The sequence below is a fragment of the Trachypithecus francoisi genome, unplaced genomic scaffold (genome assembly GCF_009764315.1).
Source record: "Trachypithecus francoisi isolate TF-2019V2 unplaced genomic scaffold, Tfra_2.0 Contig00371, whole genome shotgun sequence".
Lineage (NCBI taxonomy): Eukaryota > Metazoa > Chordata > Mammalia > Primates > Cercopithecidae > Trachypithecus > Trachypithecus francoisi.
This window is the reverse complement of record NW_022680598.1, coordinates 79,152-100,264: the sequence shown is the minus strand read 5'-3', so window position 1 is coordinate 100,264 and position 21,113 is coordinate 79,152. Positions and strand designations below refer to the sequence as shown.

The 21,113-nt window shown below is 38.3% G+C and overlaps 1 protein-coding gene across 1 annotated transcript in view; it reads left to right on the top strand.

Annotated features, from left to right (window-relative positions):
• The window catches only part of LOC117083526 (histone PARylation factor 1), a 28,201-nt gene extending 10,265 nt beyond the window's left edge, over window positions 1-17,936 (top strand). Inside the window, exons 3-7 of the mRNA XM_033211297.1 lie at window positions 2,115-2,213; window positions 8,369-8,519; window positions 12,304-12,391; window positions 15,560-15,732; window positions 17,701-17,936. Of these exons, the coding sequence (XP_033067188.1) occupies window positions 2,115-2,213; window positions 8,369-8,519; window positions 12,304-12,391; window positions 15,560-15,732; window positions 17,701-17,832 (643 nt within the window). The 3' untranslated portion in view covers window positions 17,833-17,936. The remainder of the gene's footprint in view (window positions 1-2,114; window positions 2,214-8,368; window positions 8,520-12,303; window positions 12,392-15,559; window positions 15,733-17,700) is intronic.
• The last annotated feature ends 3,177 nt before the right edge of the window (window positions 17,937-21,113 follow it).

The following is a 21,113-nucleotide window of genomic DNA, read 5'->3' as shown; positions in this document are numbered from 1 at the left end:
CTTTCCATAACCTATGATTAGCAAGATATTAATCAGCAGCAACAGTTGCAGCAAAAGCTGGTTACAAACAATCCATAGAAACAGGACATGAAGCTAGACAACCGGTTAGACCAGAAATTCTCAGAAGGGAGTATGTCTTAACCCTAAAGAGGCCTAGAAGAGCCGTGGCAAGATGAGGGCGTTTATAGCCCTATCTTATCCATATGGACAGGCGCCCCCCCATGTGTCCGTTTGTAGGCTCTCCACGAGGTCGCATTCCATTCCTAGAGCTATGAACAACTGCTTTTCCGGGATAGGAATCTTGGTGATGTGAAACCTCCCTGACTGCACGTCCATTCATAGGCTTTCTGCAGGGGGAAGCACATCACACGCTGTTGGCTCATTCTGGCAGACCAACCTGGCATCGTCTTTATACAATCCTGCATGCAATTTTGTATTTGCAATAATAGGAGCATTTCATCTTTTATTTCGTAGCAATAGTTTCAGGGAGTCATCCAAGGTGAAAGGCATATTTTCCCCTGCTGATGGATGGATGAGTCATCTGTTGTTCTTGCTGTTACCATTTTCACCTTCCCTAGGATGGGTAAACTCTAGGTTTAATCTCACTGATTTTTCCTTTCCTGGTAAACTTTTTTCCCTTTTGGGTTCAGAAGAGCGCGTGTGGCCCAAGAAAGATAATTTAGAGCAGCTGTGCTTAATAAACCGTGTACTGCCAGGTGCCAGAGTGGCAGATGGTAGTTAAGAGTGGTCTCTGGAGTCACACTGGTCCTCTTATTTATTATCTGTGTGACCCTGTATCATTAGTGACTGTGACTTTCTGTGACTCGGTTTCCTGTCTGGTAACAATAGGGATAACTGTACATACCTGATAGGAATATTATGAGAATTAAATGAATGCATGCAAAATACTTAGAAGGTTAAGAAATAGAGAAACTCCAGGAGGAAAATTTGTCCGTTTGTACCAGTAGAGATGCTATTCTTTAAAGTGAAGATTAAATGTAAGGTAATAGAAGGAACATTCCCAGGGAGAAGTGCTGTGGTACAGTAGAATGCACCTGGGGCTACGAATTGAATTATACTGTAGCCAGCGTCCTGACTTACTAGGACCTTGGCTGAGTGATTTAACCTCTCAGTATTTGTTTCCTCAATTTTAAAATAAAAGGATTTGGTTATACACATGAATAGGATCCTTTCATCTCTAATGTTTTACAAACCTTTTTCTTGTTTTTCCGTTTTTTTGTATTTGAGTATAAAAGCAACTAGGTCCTAAGAATCTTAGTTTTAGGTTCTGTTATATAAGATTTATCATAGATACTCCTAAGAAACTTGGAGCTTAAAACTTTTGTTTCATTTAAAAAAAAAAATGCCCTTATAAAAAAAAAAGGCCTCAACCTAGATCCTTGGGAGGGACCTGGCTTTCCTTTTTGAAAGATATTTTACTGAAGAGCTAAAAAATGACTAGTGTGGGGTTAGCAGATCAAATAATTTGAAGTAGACCATGCCGTATTCCTAGCACTACAATGTAATCATCCTATTTGTGACAGAGAAAGGTAAAAAAGTATAATAATAGGATGATGTACCTATAATTTGAATAATTTTGAGCTATTGAAATGTCTTTGTAATTTTCACAGCTATTGTCCATTGTTTGAGGTTGTTACCTACTAAACTGAAAACATTTATTCCATATCTACTACATATACACCAGCAACCGTATAAATGTAAGCCTAACTTTGCAATATTTATAATACTGTAGTGATGGAATTTTTTAACATGTGGTATGTAAATGTGCAGATTTTATGCGTGTTGACAACATAATTTTTCAGCTTGCAAAATGGGACTGCAATATTACATTTTTCACTTAAGCAATTTTTTACATCTCTGTTGTTGCTTTCTAAAATGAATATGAATGCCATCTTTTATGACTGCAACTTGCCTTTTCCATTACGGACATTTTTGTTTGATGTAATCAATAAACTTTAGTATGATTAAAAAAAAAAGGCCTCAAAAAAGGAAAAAAAAATAGGTGTAAATTGTTGTCTATAGACCTGAAATCCCACTTGCCTGATAATATAAATTAAGGGCAGCTAAATTTTTGATGTCTTTTGCTTACACAGGGATTCTCCTGATGAACTTCCTGTATATGTTGGTATAAATGAAGCAAAGAAAAATTGTATAATTGTTCCAAATGGAGATAATGTATTTGCTGCAGTCAAGTAAGAATATTTTATTTCAATTTCTCTTATATTTATATATTTTATATATTTTATTTCAATCTCTCTTATATACTATATTAGTTTTATATTATAAAATATATATATAATATATAATTTATATATTTATAAATATATATATAATTTATATATAATATATAATATATATATAATTTATAAATATATATAATTTATAATATATAAAATATATATTTTATATATTTTATATATTTTATTTCAATCTCTCTTATATACTATATTAGTTCATTACAAGGGGGTTTGAGGGGCAGGGCGCAGTGGCTCACAACTGTAATTCCAGCACTTTGGGAGGCTGAGGTGGGCAGATCGCTTAGGTCAGGGGTTCAAGACCAGCCTGGACAACATGGGGAAACCCCATCGCTACTCAAAATACAAAAATTAGCTGGGGGCATGGTGGCACACACCTGCAATCCCAGCTACTCAGGAGGCTGAGGCAGGAGGATCTCTTGAACACAGGAGGCAGAGGTTGCAGTGAGCCGAGATAGCGCCACTATATTCCAACCTGAGTGACAGAGTGAGACTCTCTCTCCATAAAAAACCAAGCGGATTTGAGGCAAGCCCATAACTGTAGCTTTCTAGAGATAATTTCCATGACTTTTGCAGGTAGTCTTATCTATACTGTTATTTTGTCACTCTTCACCAAAAAATACACCTCTTATGTAACTATTTTACTTAAAGAAAATAATACTTGACCTCAGGTATTCCATGGCAACATGAACAGTTTTGTTAGACATCTGATTTTAAACGCTTGTTAGGAGTTCATTACTTGTATACAGTTCAAACAGAAAGGCTTAATAAAGTAAAAAGAGGTGGTCATAAAATCCTTGGAGGGGTTGAGGGAGCAGGCTGAGCTCCCAGGAATGACAGTTGTGTGCCTCACAGTGGATTTTATGTCTCTGCCACCATCAGGAAGCTGGGAAATCGAGAACTGCTACCACAACGAGTGGCTCTCGGACCACATTATCTTTGGTTTAATCTGGGCCAGGTAAATGGATGCCCTACCCTTTGCCTCTCAGCCCGCCTGAGGCTAAGAACCAGGTGCTGGGATCTCAGCTACAGCTGCTGCACAACCCTCAGATGCCTCTACAGCTGTGCTCACTGATGGAGATCGTGGCAGCACAGCCTCTACCTGGTATCTCTTCTGCCTCAGAAATTTGAAAGTATTGCAGCTGCTTGGAAGAAGCTAGGTCCCATGTGGAGCCTGAGCTAAAGAGTAGTAAGGGAAATGCAGCAAACTTTCATGGGAAGTGGTTGGAATAGAGCTGAGTGTGCCAGTCTGCTATATCAGCCACAGACATGACTTGCAGCCATTTTACTTGTCAGCCGCTGTGTAGTTTGCATTGTAATGAAGAAAGCAAACTTTATCGCTTCAAATACAAGTAGATTATCTTTTCTTTGACCTCTTTTAGTCTCTTTCTTTGACTGTCTCTTTAAAGGGTTTTTGTTCCCTGGGATTTGATAATACAAATTTGCAGTAAAGCGAATTCAAACTAAATCAGCCTACTACAACCACTAGACTATGCTGCGGTTCATCCTGGTTTATCTACAGGGCAGCTACATTGTAGACATCCAAAAATGTTCTTTCTTTTCTAATACCTCTCAGTTTCCTATAAAATGTTGCTTGGTATTTGTAATTTATAACTTCTTTTAAACTCTTCGGATTTATCATTCAATTTAAATTGGTGCCTTCTTTATTAGAAACTCTTGTTTTCTTGGTTATTGTCTGTGTCTTGCACTAGCATGTAAGTTCCACGCGGGCAGAGGGTTTGTTTTGTGCACAGTATCTGCCCCATAGTAGATGCTCCATAAATATTAATTCTATAAATACCTTGGCATGTAGAAACACCTAATTTTTTCAGGCTGGGCAACATAGTGAGACTGTCTCTTTTTAAAAAACAAGCCTAACTTTTCATTTGTATTATTAGTCATGTTTGAATCTTTTTTAAAAAGAAAGATAACATAGTGGTGGTCATCTAACATAACCCAAGACTCTTCTGGTATCTTTTTTTTTTTTTTTTTAAGCTAATTGGAGAACACAGACAATGAAAAAGAAAAAAAAATGCATGGGCGATAATATTTATAATTTAGGTGAAGATCAGAAAGTGAGTATTTGAGGAACTACCTCCAATAATTCATCTCAAAAACAGGGGTAAAAAGTTACTTGAGATATAACTATTTTAGTACTTCTTCTTTTTTTTTTTTTTTGAGACGGAGTCTCGCTCTGTCGCCCAGGCTGGAGTGCAGTGGCTGGATCTCAGCTCACTGCAAGCTCTGCCTCCCGGGTTTATGCCATTCTCCTGCCTCAGCCTCCCGAGTAGCTGGGACTACAGGCGCCCGCCACCTCGCCCGGCTAGTTTTTTGTATTTTTTAGTAGAGACGGGGTTTCACCATGTTAGCCAGGATGGTCTCGATCTCCTGACCTCGTGATCCGCCTGTCTCGGCCTCCCAAAGTGCTGGGATTACAGGCTTGAGCCACCGCGCCCGGCCTATTTTAGTACTTCTAAGTATTATAACGGTTTTAGTTTTTTGGGTACCACCTCCTTAAATCAGCTAATCAGAACACTTGATTTCTTTATATATTTTAAAATTTATTTTTATGGCAGACTGAATAAGGTCTTTCAAGGCATACCTTTGATCAACACATTTTTATTGTCTTTAGTTGTTACTAAATCTTGTGTCTGCAAGATTTAATAGTGACTAAAGAAATGCAAACTAAGCCAGCAAAGTTTTTTTTAAAGGTTAAAGAATGGTTATAACCAATGATGGTTAGGGTATAAGAACCCTTACTGATGTGTTAATTGGTAAAACTTTTGTAGAAAGCAGTTTGAAAAATGTTTAAAAAACCATATTCTAAGATTTCTTGATAGGTGACATTGCCAGGTACTGTGTGAAGAACACATTTATACCCTTAACTTAGCAATTTCACTTCTGGCTATTTATTAAAGGGATTTTGGACCGGTACAGAAATATGTGTATTTATTACAGATTGTTTATCAAATGAAAAATTGGCAACATATCCAGCAATAGGGAAGATTAGGTACATATAAACTATCCATATACTATAATACCTTGTTATTGATTTGTTGAATTTGTTATGAAGTGGGCAAATAACAATAATGTAGAATGATTCCATTTCATACTGTCTAATGCATATGGAAGTAAACATAATTTTTAAATATCCTTGAACAACAAAATTAGGAATTTTTTTTTTTCCTTCTGCCTTATTTTTTTCCTAAAATAGCTGAGGTAAATAGTTTTGACCTTGGGTCAGGGACCCTTAGGGTCAAAACTATTTGTGATAATAAAATGTTATTTTTGCACCAATGGCACAAAGGTAATGGTGGATAATACTGTTGTCACCTTGGCAGGAATCAAGGTAGTGCCACCAGAGTAGCAGCAGTCGTTGCATTATTCACAGCAGGAACATGCAAATGTATTTAAAAATGTTTGTGATGGAGCCAGGCATGGTGGCTACTCAGGATGTTGAGGTGGGAGCATTGCTCGAGCCCAGGAGTTCAAGCTCATCCTAAGCGACGTAGCAAGACCCTGTGCCTGAGAAAAGTCAGTGATGGAGTATACATGTATTAGATGTCTGCCATTGAGTACATCTCTTTAACATTCTGTGATGAAATAGGAAATACATAGAAAGCATTTCTCATACTGAAGTACTGTGGTTTGTCTCAAGGGGGAGAAAAAGCCCTTGTGTGATTGAGTTTTGAGATGAACTTTTCCCCACTTTTGGAAAGAGTGACTCATTGACAAACTCTGGTTATTTGGGTGTAGATACTGGCAGTAATTCTCCCAAATGAACCAAAGAAAACAACTGACTGACTATATTTTTTGCCAGTGATAAAATTCCAGGTTTCAAATAAAAATTAGATTGAGAAACTTGTTATACTACTGAGCTCAATCGCTTTTTTTTCACAATGTTATGTAATGGAGTGAATTTGATATGTAAGTTTCAACACTTCCATCTGTATAACTTAGTGAACCACTATTTCCAAAGGGCTATTGCATGATGCCATATAACATGCATAGGTACAAATTCGTTTGTGTTAAATACATTCTAATGGGTTTAAAGTCACAGCACAAAATGTTCATGTTCATGGTTATGGCTTCAGTTGCACATTGCAGCTTATCTTTAAGCATCACACAGGAAAGTGTTAGAGTAGGTTTCGGTAGAGACAAAAACTTCCAGAGATAGTCATAATAATGTCATATGTATGGGAAGGCAGCTACCAAGTGCCTTCAATAGTGGCGGAGGTAAAAGAGGATATTCTCTGTGGGCTTTGATGGATGCCTAAGAACTTCCTAGAAGGAATGGGAAGAAGGATGCCTTAGGCAAGGGAGCAGTATGCGTGTGAAAGTGTGGAAATACACGGCACAGGGTGCTTGAATGGCTGTATGCCATGCCAGAGTGTTGACGAAGACTGCAAAGATTGATTCACATGGGGACTGATGTGATCAAATCTGCATTTTATGGTTGATACAAACATATCTTCTAGACATACAGCTGGTGATAATTGAAGGTAAGACTTAGTGTAACTGTGCTGTATCAGAAGTTACACTATGGCTTGGGTTTCTGTGACATTTTAATCTACCAGTTCTACTGGTAACTCTACTGCTTTAATCTACTAGCTCTCTCAACTTGGGTAAGTTGATTATCCTCTGTGCCTTTTTTTTTTTTTCCTGATAAGTACAATGAAGCTAACACTAGCACCCACTATCAATGTTCTAACCCCTTTGATAACAGTGTTGTAGGGAATACCAGAAACTCTCAGATGTTGGCAGTGAATAGAAGTGAGTTTCTCCCTCAGCTTTCTTCCTGGGAGTCTGGCACACCCTTCCGGCTCTTCATTTTACTCCTGACCTTTTACATTGATGGCAAAAATCTTAACCTGTTTATGATAAGATATAAAATTATTTCCATAAGTGGCATTAACATGCTGTATATTCACATACTTTTGAAAACTACTTTGGCTTATGCTTTTGTATAAGCTTACAAAGTAGCTTTGCTTTCTTTTTACGTTTTCTAAATTTTTCTTAACACAAACTTCAACATTAAAAAAAAAAAAACCTATTGACCTTAAGTGTTATAATAGTGTCCTCTGTCTCTTTAAAAATGGAAAAGAAAAAAAAAAGGCCGGGCGCAATTGCTCACGCCTGTAATCCCAGCACTTTGGCAGGCCAAGGCAGATGGATAACCTGAGGTCAGGAGTTCGGGACCAGCCTGGCCAACAAGGTGAAACCCTGTCTCCACTAAAAACACAAAAATTAGTTGGGCGTGGTGGCATGCACCTGTAATCCCAGCTACCTAGGAGGCTGAGGTAAGAGAATCATTTGAACCCAGGAGGTGGAGGTTGCAGTGAGCTGAGACCCTGCCATTGCACTCCAGCCTGGATAACAGGAATGAAACACCATCTCAAAAAAAAAAAGAAAAATTTTTCTTTTTTTTTTTTGAGACACTCTTAGGCTGAAGTGCAGTGGCACTATCTCGGCTGAATGATTGGCTGCAACTTCCGCCTCCCAGGTTCAAGTGGTTCTCCTGGCCCAGCCTCCTGAGTAGCTGTGAATACAGGTGTGCGCCACCATGCCTGGCTAATTTTTGTATTTTTAGTGGAGACAGCATTTTCCTATGTTGGCCAGGCTGGTCCCCAACTCCTGACCTTGAGTGATCTGCCCACTTTGGCCTCCCAAAGTGCTGGGGTTATAGGCATGAGCCACCACGCCTGGTCCCTGAAAACTTTTTTTGATATCTTTTTTTTCTGTTAGGTCAGACTTCTCCAAAGTAGTATGCCATATCTTAGTATCAAGTGATACAATTTAAAACTTGACTAATCTCAGCTTTGTAAATATCCCTTATTCTTTTATTGTAGACATTAGAGTACTAATATAAATTTGAATCATATTTGTTCTTTCTGTGACTGGCAATTTTTTATGAATATTGCTTTTCTCTTATTTGACAAAGCTATGAGGGATTTTGAGAGAAGTGTTGGTAATTATTCTGTGGACTTATTCTTGCATGGAATTTGACATTTTTACTTGGCTAAACTTCCAAAGGTCTTTGTACTTAGTGCAGTGACCTGCCACATAATGAGGACGTTTTACTTCTTTTTCAGATTATTTTTGACGAAAAAACTTAAAGAAGTAACAGATAAAAAGAAAATCAATCTCTTGAAAAACATAGATGAGAAACTCACAGAAGCAGCCAGAGAATTGGGGTACTCGCTTGAACAGAGAACCATGAAGATGAAACAGAGAGATAAGAAAGTATGACTTCAGCCTGTTGGTCTGTGTTTTGTTATAGTGGATTTTTTCCCCCTCTTGATTCCTTCCCATCTCTACTTTCCCCTTCTATTCCTAGCCTTGTCTTAAGAGCTGGATGCTGTCCCTCAGGGGTGCTAGGAGGATGGCACTGAAACGGGGGTCAGATGGCTGCTTTGGGTTGGCACACTGAATTGCACAACTGGTGATAACACTGCTGTGGTATGCCAGTATTTACCACTCTTTTAATCTTGTTTATCAGTTAATCACTTCATAAAGTTAAGTGATAGCTGCTTTGTACATAACGAAATTTACATACATTTTCTCCAGTAAACGTGTTATATAAGCAGTGCTTCTTTCTTTTTCCTTATTAATCCTATCATTTCCTTTTGCGTCTCTCCTAATGTTTGTAGTGTGAGGGGAGTGTTTTGTAAAGGAGCAAATACTTCTTAGTGTTGGATTCTTTTGGTTTTTCAGCTGTAGATTTCAGAGTAAGTTAATGACAAGCTGGAAGATTTCTGGTTTGGAGTAAATGAGAATTCTATAGGAGTTTGTTCTTATGGCCTCTGGTGAAGAAAAACATTTGTCACTGGAATGAGGGCTCCCAGGTCTCCTCCAGCCTCTCACCGTTTGTCTGCGTTTGCTGGTTCATCTGAATGTTCTAAGCTAAATGGAGAACTTGTTATTCCTTAATAAACTAGCACTGGTAATGTAGTACCTTAGTGTATTTAGGTTTTAAATCCTACTTCAGTTCCTTCTCTGATCTTGATTCAGCTGCAAGGGTGATATTCTGATAACCTCTAGGCACTCTTTAGTCCTATAGACTGGAAAGTTCCTTAAAACGTACATTTTAATGAAACCCATTACAACATGGCATTTTAAAAATTAAGGTTTTATATTGCTCTTCACCTTTCTAGTTATCGTAGGAAGCTTCTCCCACTTTGTGACTGGGAGGAAGAGTAGTTGTAACCTAGTTAATGTATTCCTAATTTGTTTTGACTAAAGTCTGAGCATCCATACACATAATAGCTGTTAGCAAATTATTTAATCAGTCTTTTTTTATTTTTCTACCACAAGCTATACTTTATTTCAGAGGAGATTTTAATTCTTCCCCATAAATAAGATATGATTGAGTTTGAAATTTCTTAGATATTTTTGTCCTAGACCCCTCCCCCATGAAGTTTCATTTTAGTATTTGTTTTTTATACAAAACAGCTGGTAAAAACAAAGACAAAAAAGAACTTACAAGACAATCATGTTTTTAACCCTCCCCTGTTGATGATTATGCTTTCAAACCCTTTTCTGTTATATGTAAGGTCGTTCTTTTATTGTTTTTGTGAGCGCTTCATTGAATTCATATTTTTCTACTGAAGAATTCAATTCCACTAGTATATGTGAGTTAGTGGCTTTGTTCTTCTGTGTGAGTGTAAGAATATATCCATTCTAGTATGATACAGCACTGTGCAGCACACTAGAAATCAGTGTTTTTATACTGACAGTAACTTAGAGTGTACTTTGGAATGCAGAGTCTTTATGAGTTATATCATTTGACTCCCTACAACAAATCTGCAAAGTTGGAATTATCCTGTTTTATAGATGAGTAAATTGAAGGTTATAGAGGTTTTGTGTCTTGTCCAAAATCTTAAATGACACATGTAAAACCCAACTTCATATTTTCCATATTTAGCATTCTTTCCACCCCATCTTCTTACTAACTGGCTCTCTGCCACTTCACCTTTTCCGTACCTAGATTTCTTCATAAGGAACATTGGTTAAATGATGCTTAAAATGATGGTGTGGCACTCCATCCACCTGTGATCCGATGCTTCAGGATGCCACCCACCCCATACGGTTTTTCTAAATTTGTAATCTTATTCTTCTTAATTTCTTAATAAAATTATGATTCTGTTGACTTCTTAATTGATACCTCTTTATGGACAATTAGTACAGGTAATCATCCGTGAAAAATCTGAACATATACCGTCATTCTTACTGTGTGTTGGGCAGCCTGAGTTGGCAACTATAGCACTGCTATCTTTTTCTTTCATTATTACTGCTTTATGTCCTGCTTTTTACACTTATGAATATGGTATGTTTATCATTTCATATTGCCAATTTAAGATCTACCTCATAATTTTGAGTGGCTGCAGAATACTGTGCTTAGGTGTTCAAAGTCTGGGTTGCTTAAGATTTTTCACAAATACAGTCCTGCCATAGATATCCTTTTATACCTTTAGTCTCTTACTTATCTGGTTATTTTTTTAGAAGAAATTCCTAGACATAGTATTGCCAGGTCCAAAGTAGTTCGTGTGTGTGTATGTGTGTATATGTGTGTTTATAGTTTTTCTTTGCTTGTTTCTCATTTTGTGGGGTTTTCTTTAGTCTTTTTAGTTTTTTCCATGCTGGTAGGTGTAAAATTTTGCACTGTTTTAATTAAAATTTCTTTAATTATAAAGGACGTTAAATACTTTTCACTTCTCTGTTGGCCATTGTATTTTTTTTTTTTTAACTGCCTGAACTCTGCCCATTTCTCTATCAGGGTTAGAATTAGTCTTTTTCTTACATGTGTTCTAATTTGGATGTTAGTCTTTTCCTTGGTTAGACTCTCTTATAGTTTAAAGACATTAATTTTTATCTACTGTTACATTTTACAGATATATTTTATCAGTTAGTCTTGTGTACTTGATTTCACCGGATAGACTTTTTGTTTTTATATAGTTAACTCTTCTCTATCACAAAATTATTTTTTTAAATTTACCTTCTAGTAGTTTTATGGTTTTATTTTTACATTTAATTCTGAAATCTAGCTGCAGATTATCTCGATAGATTAAGATAGAAGACAATTACTTCATTTTTTTCCCAAGTGGTAAGCAGTTCTCTGATAACTTCCTTTGAATAATCTACCCTTTCTGGCAGCTTAATAAAGGATAATGAAAAAAGCAAGAGACTGGGAGAATAGGAAGATGAGAGAGAAAAAAGCTTTACGATATAGAGACTTAGGTGAGAGGCCTTTAAAACTGGAGTTTGGTTTTTGGGTTGTGTCCTTCCTCTGCCTTGGAAACTTTTCACTGAATTGCAAAAAGAAGTGGAATATTTGTACAAATGTTTCGCTAAGGAAAGACCTAAAAATAATGCCACTAACATGAGCTACAGGGAGAATGGAAACTGGAAGGGTTATGGTGGTAGTTGTAGTTGGGCCTGTTTTTGTCTTTGAAGACTACCACTTAATGAAAGCTCACTGGTTATGTGATTTGCCTCCATAAAGGACACCACAAACCTAGAAGCTGCCCTACTTTTGGGAAGTTTGCAAACAAGCCTAACTATTCCAGGTAAAAATACGGGGCTCTGAATTGGGCAGGATAGAGGAGAGGAGTTCTGTCCTACCATATCTTCTTACTGACAAAAACTGTTTCTTGCTGTCTTTCTTTTATACCCAGGTTCTTCTGTGCCTTCTGCCAAGAAGGTACTTTGACCTTAGAGGAAACTGATATTTTGGCTTGCCTCCTAGGATGTATTGGGTTCTTCCTTAACAAATCAGGATGCAGACTTCCAAGTGACTGGGACAGTTAAAGCCAATTATTTCACTGTTCTGTGATTACTTCAAGTGCTTGACTTTTAGCTAATTTTTGAGAAAAAAACTGTTAAATTTTTACCCTGGAGTTCAAATTTACTGAAATAAAATGTCATTGAATGTTACAATTTGGCAGAAATGTTGAGGGTTATGTATTTGGGTTTTTTTTTTTTGATGTCTATTTACCATGATTACATTTTATTCTTTTCTTTAACGTAGGTTGTGACAAAGACCTTTCATGGTGCAGGCTTGGTTGTTCCAGTAGATAAAAATGATGTTGGGTACCGAGAGCTCCCTGAAACAGATGGTAATTTATTTCGTATGTAAACATGTGCATATATGTTAATGCATGTGGAGGAAGGTTTTGCTTATATTGGGAAGAAGGTATGTCCACATACCTTTTGTGACACGGTCACTAGACCTTAGTAATAAAGAGTAAGCTTAGGTTTTAGAGTCCATCATTCCTGAATTAAAACCAAGTTTGTAGCTGTGTGGCCTTGAACAAATTACTTAATCCTGTGAAACCTTGTCTTTTTCATCTGTAAAAATGAAGTTAATCGTATGCACTTCATAAAGGAATTTGGGGCATAAACAAGTATTAAGATACTTAGCAAAATGCTTGCCTCAGTGCTCAAAATTTGGTAATTATTTTTAAGAATTTAAAGAATTTTAACCGGTTGTCTACTTTCTGGGAACTGTTTCCGAACCTTTGATGTTACAGTCAACTTGCAAAACAGTAATTATTGAAATTGTGTGTGTTTTTATGGTTCTTTGTGAACATTTTTTCATCTGCATATAAAAATGATTTAGCTTTCAGAAGCCCAAGATCCTGAACTACTTCATCTATAAGTATAAAAACACTTTCAAAATGGACCACTGCACATAACGTAATTATTGCTGCACTGAACATCCAGAATTAAAATTGCTTCTCAACTCTTTTCCCCTTGTCTCCATTCCCTTATTGTGAACAGCCCTTCTGGTATTCCTTTATTGATCATCCTCTTCTGGGAGGATAAAACTTAAAGGGAAATCAAACTTAGCACCTTCTCAAGGAACCACGTATTCCTGCCTAACGCACGTATTTGGCCACCTGTTTTTCAGAACAGAGCTAGCCTGGTAGTTACCAGTCTCTGGGGCTGTGACCTGGACATCTGCATTTAAACCAGTTCTCTAAAGCAGTTCTTCTCAAACTTTACTGTGCAGCGTCTCCAGCCAGTAGACAGAGATGTCTTAGATGGCAGCTATTCATATGGACCTGTTTTCTCTGTACCCCTGCCTCTTAGAGGAGTGTCATAGGGAAGATGAATGTGGCTGAGCTGTCCAGTGTGATGACCACTGAGTGCCTCACATGTGGCGACTGCAACAAAATTTGTAACTTGTATTTATTTATTTTTTATTTTATTTTTGTGTGTGCGTGCGTGACAGGGTCTCACTCTGTCACCCAGGATGGAGCACAGTGGTGCAATTATCCTATCTCGGCCTCCCGAGTAGCTGGGACTACAGGTGTGCACCATCATGCCTGGCTAATTGGTGTTTTTTTTGTTTTGTTTTGTTTTGTTTTGTTTTGTGCTGCAGAGACAGGGTCTCACTCTGTTGCCCATGCTGGTCTCGAACTCCTGGGCTCATGTGATCGACCCACCTCGGCTTCCCAAAGTGTTGGGATTATAGGTGTGAGCCACTGTACCTGGCCTGTAATTTTGTATAATTTTAATTAGTTTAAGTTTGTAAATTAAAATAGGATTAAATATTTGTTACATTTATTATATGTTGATGTAATACTACTTTGGAAATATGGATTAAATAAAATATCTTAATTTCACCTGTTTTTTTGTTATTTTTTTTTTAACTACTCCTCCTGCCCCACCTGTTTCTTTTTTCATGTGGATACTGGAAAAAATGTGTAGCCCACATTGTATCTCTCTTAGACAGGCTGATCTGTCCCATATCTCCTCTTTGAAGCCAGAGGCAATTAGTCTCTGATGGGACCAGTGTGGGCCCTAGCTACTGGTCAGCCTTCTGCTTCTACACTAAGTCATCTTCTCTTCATGTCTCTCCTTAGAGAGAGCTTAAAAAGCATGATTACTGTCTCTTTTGGGAAAGGTTGAACACATTTGTTGTAGAGATGGGCAGTCTCTAAAACTTTTGGGGTGATGGATGTTACATTGTAGTGCCCGGGAGTAAAGCCTGTTACCCTACTGTAGTTGTGGTTCTGGGGTTTTATATCCAAGTCTAATATTCTAGCCATTAGATCCTTCTGTATTTAATTAGTTTTGAAGTGTAGCAAAACATAAAAGTGAAGGACCTAACCTTCTTGCCCTGGCTTAGTGTCGTTTGCCAGGAGGTATAATTGACTGTTTGTTAACGTCACAATGATGAGCAAATCACAACTAAGTTTATTCTTAACCCTTTGAAGCTTCTCACAATAACGCTTTTCTTCTTTCTTTTCTTTCTTTCTCCTCTTTGTCGTCTTTTTCCTCATTGTCGTCTTTCTCCTCTTTCTCATCTTCCTCTCTTCTTTTTTCACTCTTGTCGACCAGGCTGGAGTGCAATGACAGGGTCTCAGCTCACTGGAACCTCTGCCTCCCGGGTTCAAGCGATTCCCCTGCCTCAGCCTCCTGAGTAGCTGGGAATACAGGTACCCGCCACCACGCCCAGCTAATTTTTGTAATTTTAGTAGAGAGAGTTTCAACCATGTTGATCAGGCTGGTCTTGAACTCCTGACCTCAAGTGATCTACCTGCCTTGGCTCCCCAAGTGTTGGGATTACAGGCGTGAGCCACCGCAGCCAGCTGAGGGCACTGGTTTTCATACTTGGTTTTCTGACTGTAGAGTGCATACTACTATCCGAAGTAAGAAGAGTTGCCTGCCTAATTTGCCAGCTCCTGGACTAGTCTGCTGAAAAGTTATGTAAACTCTACTCATGGAATAGACTTTTTAAAAAATCATGACTGTAGCCAGGTGCGGTGGCTCACACCTGTAATCCCAGCACTTTGGGAGGCTGAGGCAGCAGCTCATGAGGTCAAGAGACTGAGACCATCCTGACCAACATGGTGAAACCCTGTCTCTACTGAAAATACAGAAATTAGCCAGGTGTGGTGGCATGCACCTGTAGTCCCAGCTACTTGGGAGGCTGAGGCAGGAGAATTGCTTGAACCTGGAAGGCAGAGGTTGCAGTGAGCCAAGATTGTGCCACTGCACTCCAGCCTGGCGAGGTCATGACTGGAACTAAATCCTGTGAAATAATCACTAACAAAGAAATGCTAGTTAACCTGTTTTTAAGCTTGAATCCTAAGTAGAAAAATTACCAAATTGCCATTCTAAATTAAAGTGCTGCAGATTACTACCTAAGGTGGCACAAAATATACTAGTATAAAAAGTCTTAAGAGGAAAAACCCTCTTTATAGTCTTTTTACCTTTGACAACTGATTCATTTTCTAGCTGTGTAGATAATCTTTTATATTGTTGATTTCTTTCAGCTGACCTCAAGAGAATTTGCAAGGCAATAGTTGAGGCTGCAAGTGACGAGGAGAGACTAAAAGCTTTTGCTCCCATTCAGGAAATGATGACTTTTGTGCAATTTGCTAATGATGAATGTGATTATGGCATGGGGCTTGAATTGGGAATGGACCTCTTTTGCTATGGCTCACATGTGAGTAAAAAAACCCTCCACCTGCTACCCACTGCCACACCTCCCTCCTGTCCTTGCAACATACCTCCACACGTGAATACACGCACATTTATACCCCCAAATTCCAGCAGAGGTAAGGTAGGGATTCAGCTTGTATTTCAAAATGAAGGTTTTAAAGTGATTTTTTAAAAAGTAGATGTCCAAAAAATGTTTCAAATTCATCTTATATTCTGGCAAAGGTGAATAACCAAGATTATTTGCATTCACGCTTACATTAAAGTGAATTTACTTATTAGACACATTATAGGGACATGCCTTTTTGCTGTGTGTGTACGTTTGGGGCTAGGTATGGCGGTGTGTGCACACACCTTAGGCTCCATTTCGTTTCCATTGTGGTGGGGATATTTGTTATTGTGCTTAAATTCTTAGATGAAAAATACACTTTAAATTATTTAAGCTTTATAAGAGATACTGTTTTACCATTAACTAATTGCTCATTAAATAAGAAAATTTTACTGAATACCTAAACCAGTGCTTACTCAACCATAGTTGCCTGAAGGTCAAAGAGGCAATAAGGTGTAGCGGGCATGTCATGTTTCTGGGGCCAGACTGGCTGTAAATCATGTCTTCCCAGTGTGTAAGATTGGGCAAGCTTTCCAACACCTTTGTATCTGTTTCTTTACCTGTAAGGTATGTCTGCACAAGTGCACAAGTGCACACCCATCCGCAGATCATTTAATTCTCATTTAACCTGCTTTGTAACCAAGTCACAGAGAGGCAAAGCATCTTGCCCAGGTTCACACAGGCAGTCTGGTTCCAGAGTCAGTGCCTAAATTAGTGCAGTAATTCCCAGACTGTAAAATGCATGTGACTCACCTGCAGACACTGTTAAAATGCACTCTATCGGTAGGTCCGGGATGAGATCTGAGACTGCCATCCTCCCAGGTGACAGTCACACTGCTGCTCTACAGACCACAAGAGAGGAGCAAAACTAAACCAGTAGCTCCAGCTTTAGCACTCATCAACGTCACTGGGAAGGCTTGTCCAAACGCACACTGGCGCTCTCCCCACCCTCCGCAAGTTTGATTGAGTTCTAGGGTGGGTCCTGAGAATTTGCATTTCCAACAAGTTACCAAGTGATGTTGATGCTCCTGGTCAGGGGTGTACATTTTGAGAACCCTGCTATAAACCATATTATACTACTTTTCTTTGCCCACCTCATAGATAGTTATCAGTAAAACTAATCAAAATGTTTAACAGCCAGAATGACAGTCATTGACCAGTCCAAATAGTACTTGACCTAGAGAGGCCCTAGCCATAAATAAGTAGAGCCATAAGATGTGAACCAGTGAATAGCAAACTCGATTGTTGTGAGAATGAAATAACGTGTATGAGTTATAAAAAGGTTTAGCACAGTACTTACCACATGTTAGGGCTAAATGTTTATTATGATCAGCAAAAAGGTGGTATATGTAGATAATAGCAGTAATCTAAAATCTTTTGATAAGCCTAAGGCAGTGACTCTTAACAGGGATTGGGAGGCGGTACATGTTGGGGATGGGGGAGAGAAGGAACTTGAGGATAAACGGCAATATGACCTGAAAACCCACTTTCAGCATAACTGTTCTTACAGAATCAGTTAAGGAAAAGAAAACTTAAACTTTTGACTGGGAATACACTGGAGAGAATAAAAAGTATTTGTGGGCATAGTTCGGGGTGAGAAAAAGTTGATGAAACCTAAGGGAATAAGGAAACTCAGATTTAATTTGTTTTATTTTCAGGATATGCCATTAGTCTTCTAGAGCAACAAGATGGCCTCTTTGAATGCCAGGTGCCTGTCCCTAAATTGTGTTCGCTAATCACTTGAGGCTGTAGCTAAAATGATTTTGGAAGTAGCCTTTGTTAAATAAGTGCTTTTTAATATATTTTCTGCTACTTATTAGGATATCTGCTATGTTCTCTGCTTAATGTTATATTTTTATTTTTCAGTATTTTCATAAAGTTGCTGGCCAGCTGTTACCTCTTGCATATAATCTGTTGAAGAGGAATCTGTTTGCAGAAATTATTGAGGATCATCTGGCAAACAGAAGTAAAGAGAACATAGACCAACTTGCTGCATGAGTAAGGTGGCTTTGATTGGTGTACAGTATTTCAAAGGACCTAGTATTAAACTTGTGATTTTTGTTTTTAAGGAATACAAAAAATAAACATCTACTAAAAACGTGTATAAGGTTCTTCTGCCTGGTTTTCCTTGTTTAATGTGCAAACATGGCAGTCAAATCATCTAAATGGTGACCCTAATCACATTTTGGAGGGTCTTTGATATGTCACAGGAAACCACTGTCTAATGCCTGTGGCTAACTAGACCATCCTTACAGAGTCCTGTTCCAATATTTATCATATGGGCAACTAAGAATATTTCTTCTGAGTCTTGAGTTAATAGCTGTAACTTTAAGGATTGGGTTTATGGTGGGTGAGGAGGGGAACAAGAGGAAACTTAGAAGGAAACTCATGACACTGTGATCAACACTCTTCCCAGGGTGCCTGACCCCGACCTACTCAAACTGCATTTTGGGTTACAGTAGTTCCAGGTGACTCCCAGCAAGGAGTCCAGTTATCCCATCATGTATATTATTTTCAATCTTCTCCTGACTCTGTCATTTACTAATAAAGCCTAGTATATTGATACACAGTATACAGTATTAGTATAAGATAATAATCACTATGCCATTAATTTAGATTTTAAAGTTTTTCACTGCAAATGATTTCACTGGATTTTTAGTATGAATCTGTGGACAGCTGTGTTTTACTAGATCCAGATTTTCCTTAAACCTGATGATATGTCCTTCACCTTAAAAGTAGGGGGCAGGGCTAGGTGCAGTGGCTCACGCCTGTAATCCCAGCATTTTGGGAGGATAAGGTGGGCAGATCACCTGAGGTTTGGAGTTCGTGACTACCTTGACCAACATGGTGAAACCCATCTCTACTAAATATACAAAATTAGCTAAGTGTGGTGGCTCATGCCTATAATCCCAGCTACTTGGGAAGCTGAGGCAGGAGAATCACTTGAACCCAGGAGGTAGAGGTTGCAGTGAGCCTAGATCATGCTATTGCACTCCAGCCTAGACAAAAAAAGCAAGAATCTGTCTCAAAAAAAAAAAAAGTAGAGGGCAGACCATGAAATGCAGAGTAGCTAACTTCATGGATGGGACTGAGGATCGTATAAACTTTTTCCCCTTTCTATAAAGTTCAAGATACAAAAGCCCCCAAGTCATCTAGTTAAACCTCTATGTTTTGTAAGATTGGCTTGATTTACTCAAATAACTTCTCCAAAGTTCTTACTGTCAGCTGTCTCCTTAAAATATATTTGAGGTGCTTACTCTTTTTTATATAAGGGTATGAGTAGACAATTTAAAAACAACACTTAGAATTTTAAATATAAGTAGCATTCCTCAGCTCCCCAGTTAGGCTGCAAGCTTCTTAAGGGCATATATTTTATGGACATAGATCCCCCTCTGTAACACAAACCTTTGGAATTGCACTTATTGAATAAAATGACCCTATCACATGTTTCTAAGTGCCAGATAGAATCAAACTGGCATGAGCTGGGAAACTGATAAGATGCTTGGGAGTTAAGGCTTCTTGACTTCTCAGACAAAAAGCCTTCTGGGGTCAAAAATCTCTGCCACAACCAAAATCTGCTCCCTTTCTGCCAGTGGTTCATGCTGCCTTTGGAGGCAGGTAAGATGCTTTCTTCAAGGTAGGCACATTTTGTATAATAACCAAAATGAAACTGAAAACATCTTCAGCTTCCCTTTCATAACTGAACAGGAACTTTTACAGCTGTAATGGGGAGATCTCAGGTTTTAAGGAACTGCCATTTTAATTATGTAAGTAGCTCCAGGCCCTGGAACCATCTGAACTATTAACTTGTTTTATATTAAAACATTACAGTAACAATTAACTCACACATATTTTATTAGAAAATGTGACCAAATCACATTGGTCTTAAATAGTCTTAGACCATGAATTTTAAATAAAATTTTAGAAGTTCGAGCTTTGTTCCTCAGATTTCTTTAGTTTCTAAGGTGCTCAACTATTTCTAAATACTGCCCCTAATGTTAACACATTTAAAAAATATCCAAATTCATGTATCTCCCATTAAAGATTTGTTTAGCTAGAAATATTAGATTCCTTTAATTTTGCTAATTGGTGATCCAACAATCTCAACTGTGTAGTTGGTAGAATTTTTTTATATGCCTTATCAGTAATAAGGATTCCAGAAGGATTTCTTATCAAGGAACAAATGAAAGGGGACAAAAAAGGTGAATCGGCTTTTCATCCATTCCTCACAGAAACCTGACATGAATGTGTATCTTCAGGAAGCTGGGCATATCAGAGCCAAGATAGAAATTAGACATAAACTCTAAGAATATGGTGGTTATAATTCAGATGATAAACAGTTGTGAATGGGGTTTCCTGAAGACAGTAACAAGAAATGCGGATTTCCAGTCTCAAACTCCAACCAGTTGTGTCAGAGGGCTACTAACCTGTTTTCAGGAGGTACTGATCTTCCAACTACTGAACGTTTTTCATTCAAGAGCAAGCTCCCTACAGAAGATACAAAACCGTATCTTTTTCCTTCACTAAAGGTGTAGTCCACTTAAACCTAGTTTACTAAAGATTACGTACCTAGGATCTGGTCACTCAATGGCTATAGTAGCTTCCAAATGGCATCTATATACCTCTGTTCTCTGAGAACAGTTTAAGTGCCTAGGCTTTTTCGTGAATGAAGAACTTTGATCCAATCAGGATTTAACAGAAAAGCATTACCAGTTCAAATTTAGCTAAGCTCACCTCTCGGAGTTCAATAATGGAGTTTCTATATAACCTCTCAAACATGTATGTAGGATGATAACACCCAAGGAAAAATGAAAGCTACAAAACATTGCTATAAACTACTCTGCAGTGTCCTAAGACCTTTGCATTACCTCAAACACTGACCTTACCAGCTTAATGGCATTCTGTCCAAACTATTCCTATCATGATTAATTTTAATGTCTGGCTGGACATGGTGGCTCACACCTGTAATCCCAGCACTTTGGGAGGCCCAGGTGGGCAGGTAGCTTAAGGCCAGGATTTCGAGACCAGCTTGGGCAACATGGTGAAACTCTTTGTCTCTACAAAAAATACAAAAGATTAGCCAGGCATGGTGGTGCACACCTGTGGTCCCAGCTACTCAGGAGGCTAAGGTGGGAGGATTGCTTGACCCCAGGAGGCAGAGGTTACAGTGAGCCGAGATCGTGCCACTGCACTCCAGCCTGGGTGATGTACATACGTGTGTGTGTGTGTGTGTGTGTGTGTGTATTATATATATATTATATATATGTAGGTGATCCCTA